Source organism: Symphalangus syndactylus, chromosome 8 (genome assembly GCF_028878055.3).
Source record: "Symphalangus syndactylus isolate Jambi chromosome 8, NHGRI_mSymSyn1-v2.1_pri, whole genome shotgun sequence".
In the NCBI taxonomy this organism is placed as follows: Eukaryota; Metazoa; Chordata; class Mammalia; order Primates; family Hylobatidae; genus Symphalangus; species Symphalangus syndactylus.
The window spans coordinates 122571868-122584807 of NC_072430.2; the positions used below are offsets into that span (position 1 = coordinate 122571868).

At 52.9% G+C, this 12940-nt stretch overlaps 1 protein-coding gene across 2 annotated transcripts in view; it reads right to left on the minus strand.

Annotated features, from left to right (window-relative positions):
* TNS1 (tensin 1) overlaps positions 1-12940 on the minus strand; it is a 211400-nt gene that overhangs the window by 121064 nt on the left and 77396 nt on the right. For both annotated transcript variants that reach the window (XM_063645079.1, XM_063645080.1), the window contains exon 4: positions 145-186. In XM_063645079.1, the coding sequence (XP_063501149.1) occupies positions 145-186 (42 nt within the window). The remainder of the gene's footprint in view (positions 1-144; positions 187-12940) is intronic.

Below are 12940 nucleotides of genomic sequence, written 5' to 3' on the forward strand. Positions count from 1 at the left end.
GGCCCAGGGAGGTCGACCCTCCTCCTCCACCTAATTGTCAGACACCCCAGTTACCAACATATTTGGGTCTAAAGAAAGCTGCAGCTGGGAGCTGCGGAGGGAGGGGAGGCAGGGCTTGCAGGGCATGGAAGGGCTGTCACTCACCACCAGCTCATGGTTGGATGGAGGAACGCAGGGGGCAGCCACCTGTGGAAGGAACAGAGAAAGAGCAGGTGAGCATATCTTGTCTCTAGAGAGAGCCAGCACCTCCTGAGGTCACCCCACACCTCCCCCCGCTTCATTCCCTCATACGGGCTGACACCTTCCGGGTTGAGAGTTCTTCAGCAGACTATGGAGCAACACAGAAAAAATACTCCAGCAAGAACGCCTGGGAAAGGGAGCGGGGGCCGCAGAGGCAAAAATGAAGTGAGCGTCACAATTAAAATTCTGTGACAAATATGCAGATGCTGGGAGACTGGAGGTCACTGCACCGGCATTTCAATAACAGAGGCTTGAAATGATAAGAAGGATTTTTTTTTTTTTTACTCTATGTCCTGAATTTTCTACAATATGGTAAAATTCATTTTACATTTTTAAAAACTGTGATTAGGACCATCATTAGAAAAGGGAGAGTCACCTCCTTGGTTCTCCCCATTGCTAAGGGATCTCACCCAAAGGTCAGAGCTGCAGAAGGCTCTGACCGGCTCTGGCACTTTCCCGGAGCATGCATGAAATGACTTGGTAAAGGGACCCGCGAGCCCTTCCAAAGAAAGCCATGAGCGCGGCTAATACCCTCCCCATGTGGAGGGCTTGGAGAGGCAGAAGTACTCTCTGGGAGTGAGCTATGATCTTCACCAGTTTCATGATCCTCATCTTCCTCTCTGATCCAGAGGAGATGGCAACTTGAACCTCCAGACAGAGGGAAGAACGGAGAGGGGGAGAGTAGAGGGGAGGGAGGGAGAGGGAAGAGGAGAGTGGAGGGGAGGGAGGGAGAGGGAGGAGGAGTGTAGAGGGGAGGGAGGGAAGGCTCCATTGCTCCCTTCCCTGAGATAACATTCCCCTGGCCAGGCCTGGCAGGAGAGCCATTACCCTGACAATTAGCAGGGGCATTTATCAGAGACTGAATGTGCTCCTTTTTTCTAGCCAGGACACGTTTTTCTTGGAGCTCAGTCCTCAACCTTGGCTCTGATTCCCAACCTGAACGCCAGGCAAGGGGCCCACAGTGGGCACAGAGTGGGAGACTCTCCCTCGGGCATGAGGCTATCTGGGAACAAGCCATGAATGTCCAAAGAGGGGGTAGCTGCCTCCCCCAGACAGTGGGCAACCCCTCCCCACCCACCAGCCCGGTGGAGTGATGGCGGCAAGAGCCCTCAGTCCAGCCCCAGCTGGTGCTGACAGGGCATTGGGCACCCTAGCTGAGCCCTCCCTCCGGCTGACCGCATGCTGTCATCCCACCAGCCCAGGGATTCCCCATGCTTGACACAGCAGCCCAGACAAGGCCAGCACCTGTGGGACAGTGTGCTCCAAGCTCTGGAAGGGGCACAGGTGGCTGGGAATTGGCATTCCTGGGTTATTGACACAGTCAGGTTACAGACCCCTGCCCAACTCATTCTCTAGCAAAGAGGCCCAAATGGAGTCCTAGCATTTATTCCCCTTTGCTCCACAGAATTCTAGGACTGGTGGGAGAATCACAAGGGGCCGAACAGAATCAACAACAATGATACCCAATACTATTGAGTGTGTGCTAGATGACAGGCATGATTATAAATGCTTTACCTCTGTTAACATTTTTAATCCTTTCAACAACCCAGTAAGGTGGGTTACTATTGTTATTCCCCCAGTTGCGGTGCATGGGGCATGGATAGGTTAAATTGACCAAGGTCACACAGCTGATAAGTGGCCAAGATTTGAAGCCAGGCAGTCTAAGTCCCAAGATGAGATGTGAAGGGAAGCTTATCACTCATGGCCCCAATTTCGGAAGAATGAGGAGACACAGGGGGAACAGAACTGCCCCCAGAAACCCAGGGTCCTTAATCCACACCAGCACGGGGCTATGAGTGATTGTTTTAGAAGAGGCCTCTGAGGGACAGAGCCCAGGGCTGGGGGAGAGGGTGCCAGGGTTACAGACTGGGAGGGAAGGGGAGGTCCCTAGAGCCGGCTGTGGCCTGCAGGGCTCTCTGCTTACCCTGCCCATGAGACCAGGTCTCAGCTACAGGGGACACTGCTGTCCCTGCCAAGCACAGCACCAAACCCTGCTCTGCGGACTGGGAGGTTTCAAGGTCAGGGGCCAGGGCCCCAGGGTGCCTTCTCCCAACCCACTCTGTCACCATGAGTCCCTCAGTCCTGGGGGAGGGAGTACAATTCCCAGGACAGCACCCTTGCTGTGTTCTTTTTCTGAGCTTGGGCTGGGCAGGGGCCACAAGCCAGGCCAAGCTGCCAGAGGACGGGCTGATGCCTGCCGCTGCCAGGGCCCCAGCCTCCACCAGTCCCCTCCCTCACAGGAGGTGTGTTTCTGCTCTCCATTTAGAAGCTGGGGATTGGAAAAGGGAGGGAGGGGGTTATGGCTACATTTTGAACCAGCAGCAGAAGAGACAGGTGTTCTCTGAGACGAAAAGGAAGGTCTCCCTCCCAGACCTACTCTCAGGCAGTGGACAGGAGGGGGCCCAGGTATCCTGACTGCAGGTCCCTTCCCTGGCCTCCCGAGGCAGAGGCACCCCCTAAGAACCTGGCCCTGCGGGGGAGCTAAGCCCCAGCCCGAGGGCCTGATGCCTGGGTGCCCCCTCGTGGCCTGCCGCCCCCCACGGCGTCCTCCATCCTCCGCCCACAGCCGTGCATTCCAGGCCCGCTGGCTGGCCAGCCCACTGACTTTGTTGTGTGTTTCAGTGTTTCTTGTCTCTCTCTTTTTTTTTAAGCAGAGAAATGTTTCCTTAAAAGGCTCTCGCCTTCCCTCCGGCACCCTGGCCCCTGGCCACCCTCTCAGGAGCCCGGAATGTGCCAGGGAGAGCCAGGGCCCCCTGCCACTCTGTGGCCCCTGCCCTGTGGCCCCACAGTCCTGGAGTCCCCAGGGGGCCCAGGTAAGGAAGCCTCCCTCTGCAGAGGGGCAGACTCTAGGGGTGGATATAGGGGGTCTTGGTGCCAGCCCTGCCATAGGCTCACCTCCCAGAGCTGTCAGTGCAGGATTCCAGGGCTCAGACCCAGAAAGTCAGCCTCAGGTAAGCCCCCTTCCCTCAGTGGACCTCAAGCAAACCATTCAGACATTGGGAACTGATAGGGTGTCCTGCTCAATCTTTTCACTCTGAATAACATAGCAATAAAAGTCACAGCAGCAAATAAACTCCCATTACCCTTGCTCTGTGCCAGGCACCGTTCTCAGCAGTTTGCATTAATTAACACATTTAATTCTCGTAACAACGCTGAGCGTTATCAATATTATCCCCATTTTGTGGTTGAGAAGACTGAGGCACATAGAGGCTAATGAGTTGGCCAACAGGAGGCATGATACAAAGTCAGGGTCCGGGTCTGGAGACCTGCTCTTGTCCTCTATGCTAGAAACACGCACATCCACAGAGCCATCCACAGCCACAGGAACAATGCTCATGGAGTGAGTGCTCTATGTCTACACTCAGCCCTTTGCTCACACTAACCAAAGCTTAGTTACTGTACCAAGCCCGTTGCTCTCATTGGATGCTATTACCCCCAATTCACAGATGAAGAAACTAAGGCACAGAAAGGTTAACAATTTGCCCAGCACTGCAGCAGAGCAGTCTGGCTCTGGAGGCTGCGAGGTGGAGCCCCGGGGGTGCAGCTGGAAGGTGAGCATGGTAGCCTCCCAGACCAGGGCTGATGCCTGGCACTCGTCAGCCCCCACACCCACTAGTATTTTCTCAACTTCAAAGGTGCCTGAGCACAATGCCAACAACAGGGCACACCCGCGGAGAATCCCCCAGGACACGAGGGCCTAAAAGCGCTAGAGAGCAGCCAGCCCAGGCAGGGAACTCCCTGCATGACCCAGGCTCTGCCCTCCTCTCCCTCTTCGTTCTATGCTCGGTCCCCTTGTCTGGGACCTGAAGCCACACACAGAGGTGGGTTCCCCTCAATCCCTCCAACACCTAGTTCTGTTCTTCCTCGGAGCCTGTGCGTACGCAGTTCCCTCTGCCTGGAATGCTCTTCCTCCAGCTGTCTGCATAGCTGTGTCCTTCCTGTCCTTCTGGCTTTGGCTTAAATGTCACCACCCCAGAGACCCCCCCAATTCCCTTATGTTTCTCTCTCTCACACACACACACACACACACAGCCCCACACAATATTCTCTCTCCCACACTCATATCTCTTCCTTCTTATTACAATTTGTAATTATAGGTGTGTGTGCTTCCCTGTCTATCATCTGTTTCCTCCTCTAGAAAACAAGTGTCATGAGGGCAGGAAGCACATCTTATCTGTCAAACTAGTCCAGCACAGAGCCAGCACACAGTAGGTACACACTAAATGTCTGTTGAAGGAATGAAAGTGATTCGAGGCCTGAAGACAGGAGGCACCTGTGGCCACTTGTGGTAACAATCGCTGCCATTTGTTAAGCACCTACTATGCGCCAGGCACTGGGGCTAATTCCGTCATACACCTGATCTCTCTGAGACCCTGCAAGCCCGCAGAGTCAGCAATATTTCTCCCGTTTCACATATGGAGCAACAGAGGCTCCACGAGGTCATGTTTGCCCAGGTTAATCAGCTGGGAAGGAGTTTACATCATAATCCCACTACATCTGCATTTGTGAAAGACAAAATTCCTTGAGATCTTGGCCCTTTGGGTGTCTGGTGCAGTGGTTATGCAGTGGTGACCCACTGAGGTTTTTGATCAGTCTCATCACAAGACTTAGGTTGTCTCATCATGGTATTTCAGGTGACTGCAGTTATAAAGCTGGGGGTACACAATTACCAACCACAGCAATATGTGTTTATACATTTCCCTTTTGCTTACTTCTTTATGAATACGGTTCATCTGCTCATAACTGTTATACCAGTGTGACTATATTAAACACCTGAGTGTTTATGCTTGCAAAAATATAAGTGCTATTATTGCCTATCTTATTGTGTAAAATGGCCTATGAAATGTTCTGTCATGTTTTTACATGTTTCTCAAACCAACCCCTTTCAAAAATGTAAATAAGTATCTTTTTTGTGTGTGTGGCTTGTGGACTACAGGCATTTTTATGGTCTGTGGACTCCAGGCACTGCTCTTTGCAGATCAAGAGAAAACCCAGGCGTCTGCCTAGCACTGCCCCTCTCACCTCCCAAACCTGCAAGTGGCAGGACCAGGACCCCAACTGGGTGACACTCCTGTCCCCAGGCCACCAAGAAAGAGCCAACCTCTCAGACTTGGTTATGTAAAATCCCAAACTCCTAAGCTTGCCCAGCCCTCCAGAGGGGCTCCCCACACGCACTCACACTCACCTGGTCCCAGGGACTGGAGAGGACAGCTTTGCCCCCAGCTTAAAGGAGACCCACGTGCATCTGGGAATTCAGCATTTCATATAAGACTGAGTGGAAAAGGGGTCCCCCCACCATCTCCTGCTAGTCCCTTTTTCTTTACTGTGGTAAAATGCACATAACATAACATTTACTATTTTAACTATTTCTAAATGTATTCGGTGGCATTAAGTACATTCACGGTAATATACAACCATTACCATTATCCATTTCTAGAAGCTTTTCATCATCCCAAACATCCTCACACTCACTAGCCCTCATTCCCCCTCCCCCAAACCCCTGGTTACCTCTAATCTACTCTCTTTCTTTATGAATTTGCCTATTCTAGGTACCTCCTATAAGAGTAATCATATAATATTTGCCCTTTGATACTTGGCTTATTTTACTTAGTGTTAGAGGCTGAATTCTATGTCCTCCTTCATATATCAAAGTCCTAACCCTCAGTAGCCTCAGAATGTGACTGTATTTGGAGACAGGGTCTTTAATGAGGTAACTAAGTTAAAATGAGGCCCTAATCCAATCTGGCTGGTGTCCTCGTAAGTAGAGGAAATGAGGGCACGGAAATATACCAGGGAAGACCATGTGAAGGCACAGGGAGAAGGCGGCATCTCCAAGCCAAGAACAGAGGTCTCAGGAGAAACCAACCCTGCTCATACCTTGATCTCAGCCTCTGGATTCCAGCCTCCAGAACCATAAGAAAATTCATTTCTATTGTTTAAGTCACCCGGCATATGGTATTTTGTTATGGCAGCCCAAGCAGACTAATACCCTTAGCATCATATTTTCAACAGTCATTCATGTTGTAGCATGTATGAGAACTTCTTTTTAAGGCTGAATACTGTTCCACTGTACAGATTACACCACCTTGTGTTTTTCCATTCATCCATCCATGGACACTTGGGTTGCTTCCAGAGAAGTTCTTTGCTGACACCCACCTCACATCCCTGCCCCAAAAGTTACATGGGAGGGAAGGAAACTGGGGTTTGTAGAGCACCCACTGTGTGTCTCTGAGCTGGGTGCTTTACATATCTTATTTTTTGTGATCTTCTTGACAAGTTTTTCAGGTAGATGGGCTCGGAGAAGTTAAGCAATTTGCCCCAAGTGGAATAACTAGTGGTAGTCATTGCGGCAGCAAAAGAAGTGTTCGTTGCTAAGCTCTCTGCATGCCAAGCACTGTCCTAAGCTTTTGTATATACATCGCTTCACTCCTCACAACCACCCATGAGGCAGGCATTAGCATCCCCATCCTCCAGGGTCTCAGGCAGTCCTCTCAACAATTCTGCCAGACCGGAGAAGGCGCAGCTTCCAAAGGACGGTATCAGGGCTGTCACCTAGGTCTGCCAGATTCAAACACTTGCCTTGCCCCACCTGTCACGCTGCCTCTACAGTGGAACAGGGCCCATGCTGTGGCAGAGTTGCCAGGGCTGTGGGATCACAGAGAGAAGTCAGGGGCCCCACGCAGACTCCATGGAGCAGGGGCACCTGAGCCTGGCATGGAGGATGCATTGCTTCTGTTTATCCACTGTGTGTCTCACCCACTACCCCTGAGAGCCCCGAGAGCAGGCAGCACATGGGTCATTTCCACTGAGAAGTCCCCATGCCTGGCTCAGAGCCTGATGCCCACTTGGTGAGTGGATAATGTTTTGAAAGGTGGAGATGGGGAAAGGACATTTGGGGGTAGGAATAACACATTAAAAAGGCACGGAGGTGGGAATGCTTGGCGTGTTGAAAGAACCACTAGAAGCACCCTTTGGCTGGGACACAGGATGGGTGAAGGAAAGGAAGAGGAGCATTGAAGCAGGCACTGGAAGGGATGAAGGGAAGAAGGATGGCATAACTGTCTTTCTAGGCTTGACCATGGGCAACCTTGAATGCCCAGTGAAGGAGTTAAATTTTAGCCATTGGCACTGAGGAGCCACTGAAGGCACTTGTGTAGGAGAAGGACCAGGCTGAAACTATGCTCCAGATAAAGATGCCCAGGAGTAGGGTCTGGGGGAGGTGAAGGATGGGACGTTTAAGGCAAGCAAGGATGTACAGTCACATTACTAATAACAATAAGGGGAAGGAGAAAGTGGGGGAGAAGAGGACCCTATAACCCAGAGACAAGAGGCCATCAGGCACCCTGAAGCCTAGGGGCCCTCCTCTCCACCCTAACAAAACACACATTTGCAGTGACCCCCATCCCCACCCTTGGCTTCTCTTCCTCACCCAGAGCATGGGAGGGTGCCACTACCCACTCTTAGAGCAGACCTGGCATGCCCACAGCTCTGCCTGCTGTTCACCCTCTGGGCCCTGCCCCAGGAACCTGTGGCCAGGAGGCAGGCAGCATCTGAGCGCTGGTCTCTGAGATGATACCAGAGGGGTCCAGAAAAATCCAGACAATGATCCCAGAAGGCCCCAGTCTCCGTGCCCATGATGAGGAAATAGACAGGTGATCCTCCTATCTGTGGACAGTCCAGCACTTCAGGCCTCACACCATGAGTCCACTGGAACTCAGGAGGGCCCCAGACAGCCCCTTCAACCCAGTAAGGCAAGCTGGGAGGCCCAGGGGAGAGGGCCAGTTGTTGGCCTGGCAGCCAGGAAGGAGGCAGGCCTCCTTCAGGACCTGAGGATGCTCAGCAGACAAGGAGCTGCAAGAATTCCAAGGCCATGGAGGGAGGGCGTGGGGACAAGATTACGAGGCTTGCCTAGAAGGGCCAGAGGTCTCAAGGGTCCCAGCACAGCTCAAAGACACTGGCCTCCCAGGCTGAGCCTCATGCCCTCAGAAGGAGGGATCCTGGAGAGAAGGTGGCCGCTACCCCGGCCCATTTCCTCCCCAGGCCTGTGCCCTCCCCGCCAGGCAGCTGGCCTTCACCGGGGCTTGCTCCAGCCTCTCCAGGCTCCCCGGTCTGCTAGGCTGTTTCCTTCCCTTATATAGAGTTCTGTTTGGACCAGGAAATGAAGCGCATCAAGTTCCTGGAGGCAAGAAGGGGCCTGTTCCCAGCAACACCAAGCCAGGGCACACACGCCCAAGCCCTGAGTGTCCCTCCAAAGACAGTGGGGACAGGGAGCAGGCCTGGCACTTTCCCCAAACCCAGCACAGGCTGGGACCCAGAACCTGGAGCAGACAGGACACAGGGGAGTCCCAGAGGGCCGACTCACCGAGGCCCCAGACCCCATCCCTCCCCAAATCCTCCTGAGCCGAGCTCCTCTTAGATCAACGGCCCCATCAACCTGTCCCCAAAGCTCCAGCTGCCCACTGCTTCCTCCTCCATTTCCTCTTCTTGTCTCAGGATCCTCTTCCCCGGCCCCACTCACTGACCCCCCAGCCCACTGCTAGGCTCCCTGTCCTGCAAGGCACTCGAGATGGGCTCTCCAGACAGGGGAGCTCCTCTTCAGACAAGAACCTCCCCACCTCTAACCACACCCACGCACAGAGCAGCTGCCAGGTCCACATAAGGGCCACTCAATAACCAGACCTGAGCAAGGCAGGGAAGAGCAGGTGTGCCTGGCCCTTCAGGAGCCTGTGGAATGTGGAGTTCTGGGCAGCTTCAGTCAGAAGCTGACAACAACAAGGGGAACTCGGGGGGACCAGCAGGCCAAGCTGTGGGACCCATGGGCCTCCCAACCACTGAAGTCAGCCCCTCCCAAGCCAGCCTGGAAGAAGGCATGACACCATGGCACCCAGATGGGCCCACCCCAGGTGAAGGCAGGGAGTCTTCTCTGAAGATTTGCCTCCAGACAACCCAAGCAGGGATCTCAAGGGCCCTGGCTCAGGGGCCACACTCACCCACACCCCAAATCAGAGAAGCTGGGAGAGGTGAGGCTGCACACTAGGCTGGACTTCTTAGGAGCATGTGCTTATGAGCAGGGGTGTCAGAGACGTGGGGTTCAGCAGAGCTGCACTGAGTACCTACTGTGTGCCAGGCCCAGGGAGCACAAAACAGCAAGCCTACCAGGGCAGGGTGAGAGGGTCCCCGCAACAGCCAGGACAAAAGGCCGGGACAGGCAGGGCCACAGGGAAGCACCAGCAGGGGTCAGAGGGCACAGAGGGGCCCAGGGCATGACCCGTCAGCATCCTGGATTCATGATCCTGCCCATACTCGGCCACCTCCTGGCCTTCCTGCATGGCACTGACAACCCCCGCCACCACCCCCAGCGCCACCCACCACCACTCCCTCAGCCCTCCACCCCCAACCCGCCCCGGCCACCAAAGTTGTTCAAGCCAAAAGTGTCTTCCTTCATTCTTTCCCCTCCCTTCCGCCAAGCCTAGGCAATTCCTCCTCCTAAATTCCTCTCTGAGCCACATACACCCCTTCTCAGGTCCTATTAATCATAGAGATGATTGCAACAGCCTACAACACTGGTCTCCCTGCCCTCAGCCTTGTTCCCTCCACCCCATTCTCCACTTGGCAGCCAGGGAGCTATTTCTAAAATGCACATCCAGCAGTGTCACTTCTCTGCCTAAAGTTCTTGCATAGCTCCCAGCTCACGGGAGAAAGTCCAAATGTCCTAATATGGCCGTCAGGCCCTTCGGGACCTGGCTATGCCTCCCCCTCCACTCCCATTTCTCACCTCTCCACCTCAAAGCCCTTGCTCTGGCCAGAGAAAACTACGTTCAGGTCCTCTTTCATTCAATACGGCGCACTCTGAGCTAGGGGCTATCAGCCCATTTTACAGATGAGGAAATGAGGCACTAAGAGGTTGCATTCTCAGCCTAAGGTCACACAACCGGTAAATAATGGAAATCGAACCAAGTTCTGCCATGGCTGTGTCCAAAGCCTCAGCTCTGCCCAGGACCACACCACCTTGCCCAGTTGGGTGTCACAGAAAGTTTCATGGAGAACATGGCCTTTGAGGTGGGTAGGGAGGAGAGATGCCAGGGGTCAGAGAACACAGAGACCAGTTGACGGTGCCCAGGGCACACAGGGCCAAATGGAGAAAGGCGGTCAGAGAGGTGACTCATGCCACACTGCACATGACCTGGAGGGCCAGGCTGAGGCCAATGTCCAGGGCCCTGGAGTGGGCTCATGCCCCCAGAGCCAGTGAGAAGGCATGGGTAAGGTGCAGGGCTGGAGCCTGAGAGTCCAGACTGGAAGAGGCTCTGAGCTGGGCAGGGAGCAGAGGAGAGATGTTAAAGAGGGGCTCCCAGGAACATAAGAAGATGGAGTGGCAGGAAAGTGGGGCAGTCAGAGCTGCTGAGGCATGCGGCCAGAGGACTAGGGGGAAGCCAGCCACCATGCTAGAAGAGGAGGTGTGAACAGGCAATATGGAATGCAGGCTTCAGAGTTGCCTTCTCCAGCAACCCAAAGAGCAGGAAAACCCCACCCCTTCTCCCCGGCCTATTCTGAAGCAGGGAGGCTGGGGGACAGGGCCGGCAGCACAGAGAACAGAGCTTCTAGGAAGTTCCTAGAAGAGCTGCTCAAGGAAAGGGCTGTGGGTCTGTGGTCATGGTTCTAGTGGAACTCGTGTGAGACGAGGTGACAGGCATGGGGAGCGAGACCACGTGTTCACTCAACAATGCCCACTGAGTGCCCCTCCATGCCAGGTTCCCAGCTCTGGAGACAGATGAATGAGGATGGCCCTGCCCAGGAGGGAAACTTGTGGCCCGGTGGGGGAGACAGGCATGTAAACAGAGAATTATAAAACAGGCCCAGTAATGCTATAATGGAGGTATGGAAAGGGCTAGGATTTCACTGGGATTCAAGTCCATCTGTTTTTCCACCCAGAGGGAGGCTGCCCACCCCACCCCCTCACTTTCCACCAAGGGTTTCTGTTTCTAGATGGAAACTTGAAGGGACAAAAGTCTTTGACCTTAGCTGTGCTAGAACAGTAAGGCAGGAAGGGTGCATGGGAAAAAAATCTAAGAGCAGTGGGAAAACCCAAAGAGCCAAAGGTCTCAGGCAGCGCTGAGGACCATGCCAACCACCTCGGGGACGCATGACGGTAGGCTGCGGGGGACTAAGCCAGGCCCAAAATAGAGAATTCTGGGGCTAGGGCCACACTCAAATCCACGCAGACATCAGAGACCCACACAGACATCAGCCCCTGTCTTCTGAAGCTAGGCCATCGTCTGTTTGCCAGCCAGGACAAGGGCATAGAGACCTCTCTGCTTTCAACACCTGTAGAGTTACTTGCAAACCGCAGGTGTTCACCTCCCTGTTTCCTAATTTCAAGGATGCTGTTGATTGTATGTAGCATCATCAACTGAATAACAGTTTTTGAGGAGGGGGAAAGGCTACTTGAATTGTACACATCAATCCTAAGGTGCATTCCATTTTCGGAAACGTTAAAATGTTTTTTAATAAAAGACATCTCAGATTTGAAGAAGTGCCTTAAATTTTTGACTCTTCGGGTTCCCTATGCTGCTGTATCACTGTCCTATGTGGTGGACAATCAGGAAATCCTTTCTGATGTCTACCTATGTCTCCTTTTAAGAATTTAAGGCTGGCCAAAAGGCGGAACAGAGTGGAAAGCAACCCAACCACATATTATTTAGGAAAAAATCCCACATCCTCAAAGCTGATCTATGGCCTTATGTTCCCTGGACGTCCCCAGAGGTCATTTTTTCTCATCGCCTGACTCCAGACAGCTTTGCACTAAACCCAAACCTGGTACCTGGGAGCAGATTCAGCTCCATGAGATTGTAATTCCTGTTTGCAGGTCCTCATTTCCGGATTCCTGAACACACTAAGAGGCCATGAGTTTCCAACTACAGGGTAGGAGTAGGGATAGAAAAAAACCTGGACTGGGAGTGAGGCATGGGCTCAAATGCCAGTTTTGCTACAAACCAGCTATTGAGACCTGATTTAACTTCCCTGAGTCTCAGTTTGCCCCTCTGTAAAATGGGGGTGAGATCATCTTCGCAGAGTGGCTGGAAGTACTCAATAAAGTTGACTTAGGTGCCATCAGTAAAATTGTGTAGAATATAGTATATGCTTAGGAGATGTTAGTTCCCTCTATGTTAGCCTAGAGGTGATTAATGGCATTCTCTGCACCTCAGCATCCTCATTTACAGACTAGTAAATTCTATGCACTGGGCTCAGTTCTAAGCATCTTATGCGTCTCAAAGCACTTAATCCTCACCTCACCCCTGTGAAGCAGGTCCTATTCCTATCCCCATTTTACAGAAGAAGAAACTGAGAAACAATAGACGGTGAGGAAGGAGCTGCTTTTTAAGATCCCATCTATTGTCAAAGTCAAAGAAAGCGTGGGACACTGTACAATGCGAGAACTTTCCATCAAAAAAATCCACCATTTTTCCTGAGCTCTGAATTCTTCCATGCATAAGCTTCAGTTATCTGAAAATTCACTCATGTGGAAAACTCCTGGCCCCTAGATGGCAGTGACAGGAGGCAGTGCAATTGTTGTGCACAATTAGCGTGTATCGGGGGCTGGTGTTCTGGAACCCCATCTGCTCTGATGGACGAGGCTGCACCAGGAGCCCCGGGAAGCAGAAAGTCCCGAGGGCAGGGCAGCCCAGCTCTCTGTTGCTCCTTG